General features: G+C 46.2%; 1 protein-coding gene and 1 long non-coding RNA gene across 10 annotated transcripts in view; one reads left to right on the top strand and one right to left on the bottom strand.

Moving 5' to 3' along the window:
* Nucleotides 1–14,515, top strand: part of LOC135905734 (inactive dipeptidyl peptidase 10-like) — a 480,802-nt gene that overhangs the window by 263,195 nt on the left and 203,092 nt on the right. For 3 of the 8 annotated variants that reach the window (XM_065436726.1, XM_065436721.1, XM_065436720.1), the window contains exon 1: nt 9,034–9,359. The exons of 4 other annotated variants lie outside the window; for them this stretch is intronic. In XM_065436726.1, coding sequence (XP_065292798.1) covers nt 9,147–9,359 — 213 coding nt within the window. In that variant the 5' untranslated portion in view covers nt 9,034–9,146. Of the gene's footprint in view, nt 1–9,033; nt 9,360–14,515 lie in introns of those variants that run through there. One more of the 8 variants, XM_065436727.1, reaches the window with a different exon arrangement.
* LOC135905737 (uncharacterized) overlaps nt 1–14,515 on the bottom strand; it is a 131,814-nt gene that overhangs the window by 30,829 nt on the left and 86,470 nt on the right. The window lies entirely within an intron of this gene.

Raw genomic sequence — 14,515 nt, 5'->3', positions numbered from 1 at the left:
TCAGTGAGATCTTGACAACCCATTTAATTGGTGTGAGCGATGGTGTATGGTTCTTAACCCGCCTAAGTGTAAAGTTATGTCCATCTCACGTCAATCGAATCCATCCAAAACGTTCGATAACAAGATTAACGGAGTTTAACTATAGAGTGTCTTATAAATATCTTGGTGTTCACATTACTAACAACCTATCCTGGCGCATGCACATCGAATATGTCACTAAAAATGCGAACCGCGCCCTTGGCTACATGCACGGAAACTTCCCTCAGGCTCCATCGCATTCGAAGTTACTTTCGTATCAAACACTAATACGGCCTAAACTAGAATATGCATCATCCATATGGGACCCCGTACAACTCACTTCAATCGACGATATAGAATCTGTTCAGAATCGGTCAGATCGCTTCACCCTTTCGAATTATTCTCGCACAGCTAGTGCTTCTTTAATGAAATCAAAACTTGGTCTGACTAATTTTGCAGTTCGTAGAACAATTGCACGCCTTAGTCTTTTCCACAATATTTTCTTTCATAACCAGACACTAAAACAGGATTTTTTTTCTTCAATATCATCATATATATCATCATGTGTTGATCATCCGTATAATGTTTCCATTCCTAGCTGCAAAACAAATGTGCTTTTTTAAATTCTTTCTTACCTAAGACTAGTGCAGAGTGGAACCACCTTCCACCTCTTATTGCCTGCATTGAAGACACGCCATCCTTTAAGACAGCCATCACCAAGCATCTCAGTGAACAGGCACCTGCATTATGATATTGCTTCTTGCTGTACTTTTTTTGTTTGTTTGTTTTGTTTTTCCACCCACCCCCTCTGTAACGCCCCTGTTGGCCCTGAGGGTACTGTAATAAATAAGTAAATAAATTGATGATAGGCTACGTCGAAAGTCAGCTATAGGTTCTGGATAGATTTTCTGGCTCTCTCGATGCCATCCTAGACGTGTCATTGCCATTCTATCCATCACCATGCCAACTCAGCTGGCTATAGTGCTACTGGACAATCCACTGTTGCATTCAATGGGGACTTGTCAAACTTTAGAAGGGGAACAAGGCATCTTGATCTTCATTCATGAGATAATATTACCAGTGGCGCAGCTAGGCCGTCAGGCGGTCGGGACTCACAGGCCTTCTGTTAGCCCCCCCCCGCCCCCCCCCCCCCTGGGTGTAGTCAGGAAGGCGAGGATATCGAAAATTTCCGGAGAGGAAATGCTGTGCCGCATACGCTTGGGCGTCGCATTCACCAATGCATATACGTTTTTGATTGGAATGTCTGATAGCGCCCAGTGCCATGCCTGCGGTGTCTAGGATACTATAGAACATCTACTGAGCTACTGCCCATCTTTTGAAAATGAAAGACATGACCTCTGCATAGCTCTCAACCAGTTAGATAGAAAACCGTTTACCTTGAACAAGATCTTGGGACCATGTCTTCGCATATCGCAGCTACAAAAGGCCACAAAAGCGCTGCTGCGATATTTGAAAGCTGCCGGATTGTCAGCGTCTGTGATCCGGATTCGGTGACCAAACGGTATCCCGAGTGGACTTTCTCTTCTTTTAATCTTTCCGTCTCCTTTTCCCTTTCCCCGGTGTAGGGTCGCCAACTGGGCTCTGTCATCGTTAACCTCCCTACCTTTCATTTATCACTTGCTTTCTCTCTCTCTCTTCGAAGAGGAGGGGGGAGGGTTGATGTTTCAGCACCAGCACAGCCGCCTTGGATACCGCGCGTGTCACCCCTCCCCCCCCCCTTCCCCCCACATACACACACACTTCGCTTTCGTTCCCAGAGATCGCGTTTCCAGCAGGTATATACGCTGTTTTATTTTCTGCACCAAATAACGCAGGGTGCTGCACTGATAACTTGTGATAAGCGCATTTGCACATCTGCTGTCAGACTGTAAGGCTTGGCGGCCAATACAGATGCGGCATCTTGGAAAATATGGCTCACAATTAACGAAACTATTCTATTAAAGTTTAATTAGCGATTTTAGAGGCAATATTGCATTGCAAAATTGAAGTCCGACAGTCATATGTTGCCCAACAACTTCACAAAAATCGTCGTAGGTACTACGGCGTGCAGTATTTTGGCTGTGAGCTGCCCTGAACCCAAACGAAAATTAAATAGCGTGTCAGTGACGCTGATCTCCCCACCCTATTAGAAGACGCCACCTGCTTTCTTGCTGCGCGGGCGCCAATGCTATGACAATTACTAGTTCTCTTCATTCTGACGCATAAAACATTTCTTTATTTGCTGCTATTGGGAAACGTGATTATCTGAGCTGCGGTACCGCCACAAGGTTGGGAACGGAATAGAGCACGCTTAGCTTCGATTCCTGGCGTCACCACGCAAAAAAAGGGAAAAAGAGAAGAAGGCCGCCACCAAACCCGTGCCAGCGAATGCTTGCAGTTCTGTTGGTCTGCATTCGAATCGATAGGATAGAGAGATTGACGTCAATGGCGCACTATTTCATATTTCTTTCAGTACTGCCATACTGGGCCGACCGCAGTGCCAAAGTACTGCAGTCTCTAACCGCTAAGACGATTTTGTTTAGAGAAAAAGTTTTTGTTGAATTAATATGACTTTGGGTCCTAAGTTCCCGAATTGCAAAGTTTCCTCTATAATTTCAAATTACACGGTTATTTAATTACCCTACTTTAAGATAGCGCGGTCTGAACGGAACAGGGACCCAAGAGCCACATCGCTAGACTATGTTTAACGACGCATAAACATGAACGCACCACACATGAAACGTTCCGCTAAGGCGAGTAGTTTAGCGAACACTTAGCGAATTAAATTTTTTAGCCCGCGCATTCGTTTAATTGCATATCATATCGAAGACGGGGACAGCGGAAGAGATCACAAAAACGACACGGGTGGTGTCTCTTCCACTGTCCCGTCTTTATTTGCGGTCAATATGATATGCAGTAAACACCAACTAGGCCAAACTGAAGTTCTTCTGATTCGTTCAATTATTACGAAGGTGTTGATAAAGCTGATGCCGACAATTCTGCGGCACTACACATCGGGTACATCGAGTGCATGAGCTCGGGCTCCTGTTTACTGAAGCATTCTCTACCATTTACGCCCAGTCAAGTTGGCGGAAAGAGGGGAGTCGTCAGACATATATGATGCCCTCCCCCCCAACTGGCACCTGGCACCCAAAGCCACGTTAATTGCACCAACCGTAAGTTAGATTCGCAGGTGACAAGGAAGGAAAAGCGATTTTGGGAAAAGTATTGACAAACATCTGTTATTCGGAACTTAAGATCATGTGCATTCCACTGAGAAATGGAGGCCGCTTCGACGACTTTTTAAATTGGTGGCGGTGAACAATTCATCGCACGTGCTATTCGAGGTTTGCAAGTACATGATTGAGGGCATCTAGTACTTGCAGCCATCTGCGAACCGCTGGCGTCTGCGTGTTAATCAACAACGCACGAATAACATTCACAGGGTTCTTCAGTGTTATAATCACTTTCTAGGTGCAGAGTGTCGGGAGTCCTCTGTGTGCCGTTGTTCCTAGGGTGGGTGTAATTTCGGTAGTGGGGGGCGCATACCTTGAGCGGCTGTGAGGACGGCTTCACATTTCGTTGTGGTGTCGGTGCGGAGATTGAGGCTGCGAATAGGGGACCAGAGGCGATCAAGGCATATCTCTTGCAGCGCTGACGGTCTTGCTAGAAGACCCACCATAATACCGCGTGGGTGAAGCAGCGCACTGGCCAGGACACGGCGGAGAGACAAAAGAATACACGACACACGCTGCGCTCGCAACTACTTTACTTCAAAACTACCACTCCGTATTTCTATACGTGTTCACCCTCAGACGTTAAAGGGACACTAAAGGGAAACAATAAATCAGTTTAGACTAATGGAGCATTGTTTGAGAACCCTGCAGGCAGTCATTTCGAAAAAATAGTTTGATTATTAGATGAGAAAATGAAGGTCCAAGTATCAGTATTTGAATTTCGCGCCGAAATCTCAACGCCGGTACGTCAGCGTGACGTCAGGGATTACAAAGTATGTTTTCGCATTTGAGCCGCGTTGGCTGAATAAAGGTTCCCGAAACTTGCCATGTTTAATATTTCATTCCTTTAGAACACAATGTAGTCAATCTGTACCGCTATATATAATTAGTAGGCCCTAGAAGATGCCATCAAAATCCATGACGTCACAGCCCCCAGGTGCGGGAACTCAAGTAGGCGTCGCCACCCGTATTTCGTTCTTGCGCTATTTCTGGCTTACCAAACGTCTTATCGTTGTAAGAGTGGTGTTTTTGGTGTTGTAGAACGGTAATTTACTGATGCAGAAGTAATCATTTTTCACTTTAGTGTCCCTTTAAAGATAAGCAAACCCGCCGTGGTTGCTTAGTGGCTATGGTGTTGGGCTGCTGAGCACGAGGTCGCGGGTTCGCATCCCGGCCATGGCGGCCGCATTTCGATGGGGGCGAAATGCGAAAACACCCGTGTGCTTAGATTTAGGTGCACGTTAAAGAACCCCAGGTAGTCGAAATTTCCGGAGTCCTCCACTACGGCGTGCCTCATAATCAGAAAGTGGTTTCGGCACGTAAAACCCCACAATTTATATATAAAGATATGCAAAACAAGATTAAAAGTAATTTTAAAATCATACCCGCGCACACTCGGGCGACGAAAATGGGCAACATATCTAACCTGATCGTTGCAACCCTAACCTAATCGCTGCAACCCTAACACATCTATTTTATCATTAACAAATTAATTCTAGTGCCCTTCCAGAAAGGTGACCTCATGATGGATCAGTAGAACAGATGGTTGACTGATATAACCCTCGTATATTATGTTAATGTGAAAAGCTTCCACTATTTCCCTGCTCTACTATTTCATTCTACTATTTCCAATAATCAAGAACTAATGAAGTCATAAACTAAAACAAGCTCCCGCTGAAACTAAACTTTTAGCCTACGCATCACTAATAAGACCAAAATATGAGTATGCACGATAGTATGGGATCCTTACACCAAAACTAACATTGATGCATTAGAAAGAATTCAGTGTAAAGCAATCATAATTATTTTTTCAAAGTACCGCAGGACTGATTCCCTGAGAGCACTAATAAAACAACATGGTATCCAAACACTAGAAATGAGGTGGAAAATCCAGCGACTATAATTTCTTTTTCTTTTTGAAAACAACCCCTTTTCCCTCACTCCCGAGCTTCATGCAACTCCAATAGTAGCACGCCAAACACAGCATTGTCACACTTACTCTTTAACTCCCTATAATGCCAGAACTAATGTCTTTAAATATTCTTTTTCCTTACGCACTATTACGGATTGGAACAATTAATCTCAGTCGCTACTAACCAGTATTGATTCCATTAAACAGCTGAATTATTGACATAATATTGTTACGGCGTTAAAAACAGTCAGACGTATATTTACAGGATATTTGCAATAATTGTAGCAGCTGACAAGATGGTAGACAGCGCGCGAAGTCCAGAGCGTCGTCTTCTTCCGACCAAGACGAAAACATCTTCTTCGTCAGCGTGTCACAATATTGAATTGTTGGCTCTGTACGCACCGGGAAGAAGCCGCTTCTGTGAAAAACGGCACTCCCGCCGTCACCGCCGACGTTCCCCAACGAACGCGAAAGGCCCCTCACAGCGCCAACCTCGTACAGCAGCGTCATCACCTCGAATAGTGGAACAGCAGTCAATGCACGAGACCAGACGCAACGTTATGCATGACAAAGAGGCCCAGAAAAGCACTTGTGACATTGCCTAGCCTGCACTGCCAAATGCACTCCCACTTGCTGAGCTCGCCGCCTTCATCTAACGTACCTCTTGCTTCCGACAAGTTGCCTGAACAGGAAGTGCAGGTCGCACTTCCTGTTCAGGAACAGGAAGTGCGAACAGGAAGTGAAGTCGCTAAAGGTTGCGATTCGCGCACTTTTTGGGAAATGCACAAACTTCGACTACTCAATACGCTTTACAAGTACTGCATGCTCCCGCTCCTGTGCTTGAAAGCTTCCATTAGAAACATTTCTCGCGCCCTTCTGCAGAAGCGACCCTTTCAAGAGGAAGTCAACAATGCTTCAATTCTTCAGATTTTCGTCAATTTGTATATGTAAATTGGTTCCCGGGGCAACTCATCTGTGAACCAAACGTAACAAATATCCTCAGACTATCAGGATACAAAGCTTTTGTTTCCGTCACGTGCGACAAACGCAGCAAGGTCCTCGTTTATATTCGCAAAGAGCTCACCTATCTAGCCCAAGTCGTGCCTGCCCATGACGACTAGTATGTGTGCCTTAGGATAAAGAAGAATGTCTCCTTGCCACTCGTCGCGAGCTACATTTCCCCGTCAAGTCGTTTAGGCTGCAAAAGGCTTGAAACTATTTTGACGGTGACCTCCATTCTTTGGATAACCAGAACAGATTTTAATGCTCATCACCCATGTATCTTTAGCTTCGGACCATGATCTCTGCATTTTGAATGACGGAAGCCCAACATTCTTGAAAGGGTTGTCGTACAGCAGCTGCCTAGATGTGACTTAGGTGTTACAATGCCTTACTTCGAGCGTCTATTGGTTTGCTGACTTGGAAACCATATTCCTACAAAAGAGGTTATACACCCCCGTACGCTTACGACCGACAATGTACTGCGAGTAAGCCCGCCTTTGTACCGCATAAAAAAGAAAATTAGTACCTAAAACTTGAACATATATTGTCCGCTCATAGGTACCTCTAAAGCACACCGACCTCCTAATGCAATGGCGAATTATAATAAATGGTTTGCTTGATTTTTTTTCTTTCTTTTTTTCTTTACCCTAAGAGAGTTAGAACGCGAGCACGTTGGTAAGAATCCATCGAAGAAAACAGCGCTGTTAAAACATGGACCAGTAAGAGAGAAGAAAGGACAAGCTATTTCTCGTCCGTGTTTTAATAGCGCTGTTTTCTTCGATGATTTTTTTTTTATTTACCCGTCGTGGTGACTTAGTGGCTATAGTGTTGCGCGGCTAAACGCGAGGTCAGGGGATCAAACCTCACCTGCGGCGGTCGCATTTCGAGGGGGGCGAAATGCAAAACACGCCCGTGCCCCGTGCATTGGGGGCACCTTAAAGATCACTGGTGGTCAAAATTACTCCGTAGTCCCCCACTATGGTGTGCCTCATAATCAAATCGGGGTTTTGGCACGTAAAACCCCAGGATTCATTCATTCGTTTATAAAATACATGATGACGTTTGTCTTGCTGCTGAAGACTTATGACTGCTTTTTGGTTTACTTTTGATAAGCGTTCATTTACTCAAGATATTTTCCACACGTTCAATATAAAGATTACAGTTAACTGAACCTCCGCACCTATTCGGCAAATAACGCTATGCTATATTCCTGTACAAAACCTATGCTCGGCTCCTAAGCTACCTCCATTTGTAGACCGTAGTTCTTCAGCTTCATTTTGCTCATACCAAGAAATATGATGTTTGAAATAGAAAGGAATAAATGTGGAAGGTTAATAAACAGTATATGTCACAAGGCAACACTATGGACGAATTACAACAAATCGTTGAGGACCTTAACTGAGAAAGAGTAAGAGTGAGGTTGAAGATTATTATGCAGAAGACAAAGGTAATGTTCAGTAGCCTGGCAAAGGAACAGGAATTCAGGATCGCCAGGCAGCCTCTAGAGTCTGTACAGGAGTATGTTTAAGTCGGTTGGCTCACAGAGGACCCTTATTACGAGAAGTAAACTTACAGAATAATAAAAATGGGTTAGAGTACATACGGCAGGCATTACCAAAAATCCTGACTCTGAGCTTACCGCTGTCGTTCAAAAGCAAAGTGTACAATCATTGCATTCTACCGGTGCTACCATATGGGACAGAAACTTGGACATTAATAATGAAGCTCGAGAACAAGTTAAGGACCGCACAAAGGGCGATGGAACGAAAAATGTTAGGCGTGACGTCAAGAGACAGGAAGAGAGTGGTGTGGATCAGAGAGGCAAACGGGCATAGCCGATATTCTAGTTGACATTAAGCGAAAAAAAAATTCAGCTGGGCAGGCCATGTAATGCTTAGGGTAGGTTAACTGGTGGAGCATTAGAGTTACAGAATGAGTGCCAAGGGAAAGGAAACGCAGTCGAGGACGGCAGAAAACTAGGTGGGGTGATGAAATTAGGAAATCCGCATGCGCAAGTTGAAATCGTGTAGCGCAAGACAGGGGTGAGAGAGATTGACGGGAGAGGCATTCGTTCTGCAGTGGACAAAAAACAGTCTGCTACTGCTGCTGCTGCTAATGATGGTGATGATCACAAGGCACGCCCTCCAATATGAAGGCACAACCAAGGCTTCATTTCTTTCCTTTCCTTATACCACGTGTTTCACATAGAGCGTCCGAGAACACCAATATAACCCGAAACACCATATCTATTTATCTCACATGAACGCATTGGTTCCCATATATGGACCTCTATGTTCCCATAAATTATATGGAATAATTCGGTATGGGAGTTACGAGACACGAGTTCTTTTTCAAGAGGGATGCGCTACACATGAGTGGTCTTACTGGGGTCATTTAGATATTTTGACGGGAATTATAAAGATGAATAAATGTATTAGTTAGGTATACAATAATGTAAACTGGATTAATCAATTAACCCGCAGCAGTTACTTGCTTGATCGCAATTCAAAGTTCGTGGGTCTCGTGCTGGGCCGGAACGTGAAGCACTAAACTGTCCCCTGAAAAGTACTTTCGCTTTACTGCCTGCTTAGGGAGGGCTCGCGCCTTCCGACAACGACGCGTGTCGAGGCGCCGCGAAAGGTCGTCAACACGCGCGCGCAGCTCGAGCTTCCTTCAAGCGCCGCCGGCCTTGACTTTGCGAGCAGCGATCAGAAAACGTCATCGGCCGCTCAAAGCCAGAGCACATGAGCCTGTGATCTTTGAAAGCCTCGCGCGTCAGCGATCTCTCAGCGTGAGCAGCGCCGCACCGCAGTCAACGTGTGTCTGGGTCGCGTGTATGCCAGCGCGCGCGCGCGTGTGTGTGTGAGCGTCCCGTAGTGTGGCCCTCGAGAGAGGTCCGCAGCCGACCGCGAGCCATCGCCGGCGTCCACATGCTTCCGGGTGTCTCGTAGAGTCACGTGACGAGCCCTTGTGACGTCATGCACGTCGGAAGAACCGGTTGTTGCGGCTCCGAGGAGCAAGGCGGCAGCGGCGAGCAGCGGGACAGGCGTCACCACCGGTTTGCCCCCGACGAGGCAGCGCTGTGTGCTCGCTGGTCGACTCGCGCCTCGTCCGACCTGGACGCCGCCGGCAGGGAGCAGCGGATACCGCTCCTCGAGCACAGCGACGACGACGACAAGGCCGAAGCCATGGTACGCCCCTTCCGTCTGCGCGCCGCCTAACCTTCCGGCCGCCGGATCGCGTGTGCGTCGGCGTGCGCGCCTCTTTACGGACGCCGCTCCGTGCGCGCCGCGAACCGGGACCTGCTGCTGCTTGGGAGCGCAGGTTTTTCCGGGTCCGCATGACAGTACACGCGGGCAGTGCACCGGCTCTTGCAGGCGGCTGCCGTCGGAGCAAGAGCGCCAATTCTTATGTGCAGCGTATGTACGTAGCGCTTGCTCTGTGTACGGTGCTTGTATGTTGCGCCCCGCCGCTGGCCGCTGTGCCTCTGTTCGCGTTTTGACGAGTTAGCACAACCATATGGCGTCCTCTTTACTCGTCGGGCACTCTGTACTATGCTTAAGCGTTCCGTACTATTTCGTACTCTTGTCGGTAGCACTACGTTGATGTTGGCGTCGGGTGAAATTAGCGGCATTACAGCCGTGGTGTGAACTCGCAGAAAACACCAGAGAAGAATTACAACACCTTTTCACCCTTTTCTGTATACGCAGCCGACGGATCTCGTACCTCTCTTCTTTAGAGGTTCAAATGGCACGCGGCTTACTAAAACGCAGCTTTGAAGCCGCAGAGCCGGTCGTCAGCTCTTGGTGCCCTCGACGGCTGCGTCAACCTGTTGCGCTCAATGAATTGAACTTGACCTCTTCCGATTCTGTCACAAACGTTCTTCGTGTAGCTTACGTGGTTGTTTGTCCCCTTTGTTATCCTTTTCTTATTTCCTTATCTCCGAGTAGAGATGATTTTGTTTCTCTTTGAGCTGCGTATTGACGAACATGTGAAACGTTTGATGGTCCGCAAAAATGTAAAAAGAGAAAGGGACAGCCGTGCTCACTTTCTTGAGCTTGAAAACGTCTCTAGTGCTACATGGGCCGCGCCACATGCAGTTGGAACACGAACATTGCCAAATACTAGCAGTCAGTGGATCTCACTAACAATATAACTGAAAGTTTTTATATGGCTTTATAAAGGCTTTATAAGGCTTTATGTGGCTTTATATGGCTTTATATGGCTTTGCGATAGCTAGGCTCGTTGGCATAACGGCTTCGGAATTTCAGGTAAAGGAAGCGCGTTATTAACGAGCTGTCAGCGTCGCAACACGATACGTTGCCACAGTATCCAACACTGTTCCACTGGCTTGCCACCATTTGTTAGCGCCGTAAACACCACGCTCTTCGTTTCGCCTGCATTGCTGCATTTCTGACTTATGTAGCTACAATAGCAAATTCCGCGTTTCACTCTCTTAGCAAAGCCTGTTGGAGACGTGCCTTAATAGAGAAGAAAAAAATAAAGAAAAACGCGCGCGAGTACGCTTTGCTCATGTCGCCGGAATCTGCTCAGCTCGATAGGAAGAACCGGGACGATGCTTTCGCTGTCGAGGGTTGTGTCGCAATGCGCTGACAAAGAGACCGACGACAGCGCTTAAGACGATGACTCAGGCTGATTCACGCACACTGTCGGGTATCTTTTATGCCGCTGGGCGCATTTTTGATACCTTGAATATACATTTTATTTCTCTCCTCTTCTCGCAATAAATGTTCAGGGCATTATAGATCACAGGGTCCCGTGTTATGGGAAAAAATGTCCAAAGATTAAAACTGGGATGAAGCGCACTTGCATATACATCATACGCTGCAGATTACCTGGAAAAAGTGTGCATTCTTCCTGCACTAATCTACGTGGCCGTAAGATGGAAGATAACGAAGAAACTTGACGGAAAGCCAAGGGCCGTTGAACGAGCGATAGAACAAAAAATGATAGGCATAGGTAGTATCCTAGTTGATATTAAGATGAAGAAGGGGAGCTGGTCAGGTGATGTAATACGTAGAACAGGTAACCGGTGGTCAGCTTGAGTAACAGAATGGGCGCCGATCTTATGGAAGCGCAGTAGAGGACGGCAAAGGATTAGGTTGAGTGAAGGAGATAAGGAAATCCCCTTAACGGCTGACGCAATACCGGAGTAAGTGGAGATCGCTGAGGGAGACCTCCATCGTGACATAGACATAAATAAGGTTATTACGATGATGACAGTCATCAAAATGACCATGCGAACGATTTCCTCGATCCTACGGCAAGTAACAGCCGCGCGCCGATAGCAAATAATAATAATAATAATAATAATAATAATAATAATAATAATAATAATAATAATAATAATAATAATAATAATAATAATAATGAAGGACGCGATTCGATGTTACTTGAAGTACGTAGAATAGCGACGAAAACCACTTACGAATTAAGGAAAGGGCCTTCAAGAACTTGTGCTCTGGTTCACGTTGCGTAGAAAGATTGATGTGGTCCCATAAACAGCGACTGGCGCCTAAACGCTGCTCAATGAGAAAACTCTCAGACGTAAGAGAATTGCTGTAACTATGGACCCTCGTTCGGCACAAGGATATGAGATATATTGGACGCCTTAAGAAGGAGTAGTTTTATCTCATAACTTTAAGAACGCCACCTCTAGTCGTTCTGTCTGCCTTCTAGCACGCTTTACATTAGTGTAAGATATCACAAGACGAAGACAGAGAAGAAATTAGCCATTAAACTGACAACGCGCTCTACACATGTGCTGCGTCACACCTGCACCACACCTGCTCAAGATGCATTAAACCCGCTCAATTCGCGTCATATCTGCATAATTTGGACTACGTCTAAACAAATTGCTGATTGGCTAAGTTAAATGGCCCGTATCCTCATAACGAATTAAAGCCGCTTCGTTGGCCGTTGTCGCATAAAGAAGCGCCAAACTGCTTTGAACATGCGACGTGCAAGTTTCTTACAACTCTGGACGCAGTAGTTTAGTTATAGGAAGGGAAAAGGAGGGAAGACAGTAATCTTTGCCATTTTAGCACGCCATTCTTATAGATAAAGCCAATCAGCTCCCAAGAATTAGGAAGAAGCTTTGCCCCCGTACTATCTTTACGATTCGCATCCTTAGCGCAGAAAGAGTGCGCACAAGAGTCCAATCCCTTTTCCTACAGGCCAAAGCCCATATCTAAAAAGAATTCATCAGATGTTGTCGACTGCATTCGTCTCTACATTCGTAACTTCGTTCAGGAAAAGTGATACGTTACAGTGTTTATGCTTTCACACTGACTTCCGTTGTTTTGCTGCAGGTATAAAGTTATTGCCGTAGAAGAACATCGCTTTATAAGAGAAATGCTGAAGACAAAGCAATCAAGGAACTGCATGAGTAACTCGGTGGTATACCCTGAAGAGTATGTGCCACTTTGGTAGCAGCTTGCAGCCGCAGCAGCTCGCATTGATCCGGCCTCTCCGGTGCTTCTGTGAAAAAATATTTCAGTTAATTTTTAAAGCTATTACAGTGTTGTTCTGATTGCTCTTTATTACAATATAAAGATACAGTGAAAGTTTCTGCATTATTTTCGCGGCTATGTGCGCTTCCAAGGTAAAAACATTCACTGGCGATTACGATACTCCCTAATGCGAAATTCGAACTCAGCTGTATGCGTGTTTTTATTTCGCGATATATCGGCTGGCGCGGACAATCTGTCTCGCGCGGCACGTTGCGAATGGAGCGATGTGTGGCGCGACTGCCTCGCTAATTGGGAGATCGCGAGAGGCGGCGCGTGGGTGACGCGTGGGCGCGATTCACAGCAGCCGCCGCAGACAGACCTGCGCTCATGCAGCGCTTCGTTTCCATAAAAACGACGCGAGCTACTCTGGCGCCATCTCGTAGCCATCCTCGCCGCAAAGCCCATCTTGCGCGGCACCACGCTTTTCTTCTCACGCTTTCGCCCTACCCTCCTCCTCCGATTTCCTCCTCGCGCTCTCTTCGCTATCGCCGTCTTTCATCTCCCTATTGAGATAACCAGAGCAAAAGCAGACGCAGAACACAAGGAGCGACAAGGACAGCGAATACGGAATTTCTTGCTTTCACAATGCAGCTAAGATGCAGCGAAACGGAGGGTGAGCTTGCGGTGCACGCCCAGCCGGTTAATTTTTTGCTTGCTATAGAGAGAGAGACAGAGAGAGACAGAGAGAGATAACACTTATTAGTTTCAAAGGAACTAAAGCCCAAGTCCGGGCCTCCAGCTCATGCCTCCTGGCCCAGCACGTTCTTGACGTGCTGCACCAGGAGCGGCCACCATAACTTTTCAAGCTTTCATGGGGGAGTGATTCACACATCCCAGCTGCCGGAACGCTGGTTGTGTGGTAGCTTAGACATATTGTCTTTCTGAAGATGGAGTTGGCAGGACAATCCCACAAGATGTGCTTATTTGATGGATGGACCCTATACTGTTTGCAAGTTGTGGAGCCTGGTTTTCTGTTGATATTGTGGTGCGAGTTGTGTGTGTGGTGTTGTTCGTGTGATTGAGGCGTCCTCTCAAATGCGTGTAGGATGGTGCGTTGAGAAGTGGTTCTGCTTCTTTACGAGCCTTCAAAATATGTAGCCTTTCGTTCCGCTGTACCTTCTATTCTTTCCTGGGGTTGTGTCGTCGACAGGCCAAAGGATAGGAGGTCCCGGATTTTTTTCGCCACAGAGCTGGTGAGCTCTTAAATTTTCTTGTAATCATGGATGGCCTGGAACCCATCGTACACGTACATGTAGAAGTAGGTGAGCATGCATGTACATATGAAGCTTTTTGCGTATGTGTAAAGGCAGGTAATCATTTAGAATGTCTCTGCAAGCGCCTTGACAATCTGTTCGGATTGAAATTGTGTCAGATGTACACCCGCGAGCAAAAGTATACGGGCAAAGGATTCCGCTATAAAACTAATTTTCTCCTTTATCTGTGAATACAACTTGAAATTAAAGACTGCAGTTCAAACTTGGCATTACGAATTTACTATTGCACCCACCAGTTTCCGTTTATGCGTGTTAATTACGAAGGAATTCTATTTTTTCGGCGACCATGTGGTCCGTATACTTTTTCTCACGGGTGTACGTATCATTTCGGTATGGCAAGCACTATCACCAGCAATTTTGAGTCTTGAGGCGTTGGGACTCCCAAGTAACTTTTCACCAGCGTCGAGCCATGGTGCACGACTGCTGCTTTGCTGCTTTCGGCGTTATGACTGGCATCTGTATAGTATGTGTTTTTATCGTCTGCCTGTTTCATATTTGTTCTTTTTGACCGCCGTTTTCGATTCATTTCCGGGTGCATAT

This window comes from Dermacentor albipictus, chromosome 1 (assembly GCF_038994185.2).
Source record: "Dermacentor albipictus isolate Rhodes 1998 colony chromosome 1, USDA_Dalb.pri_finalv2, whole genome shotgun sequence".
Taxonomy (NCBI): domain Eukaryota; kingdom Metazoa; phylum Arthropoda; class Arachnida; order Ixodida; family Ixodidae; genus Dermacentor; species Dermacentor albipictus.
The sequence above is the reverse complement of the archived record's forward strand: the minus strand, read 5'-3'. Positions and strand labels throughout refer to the sequence as shown.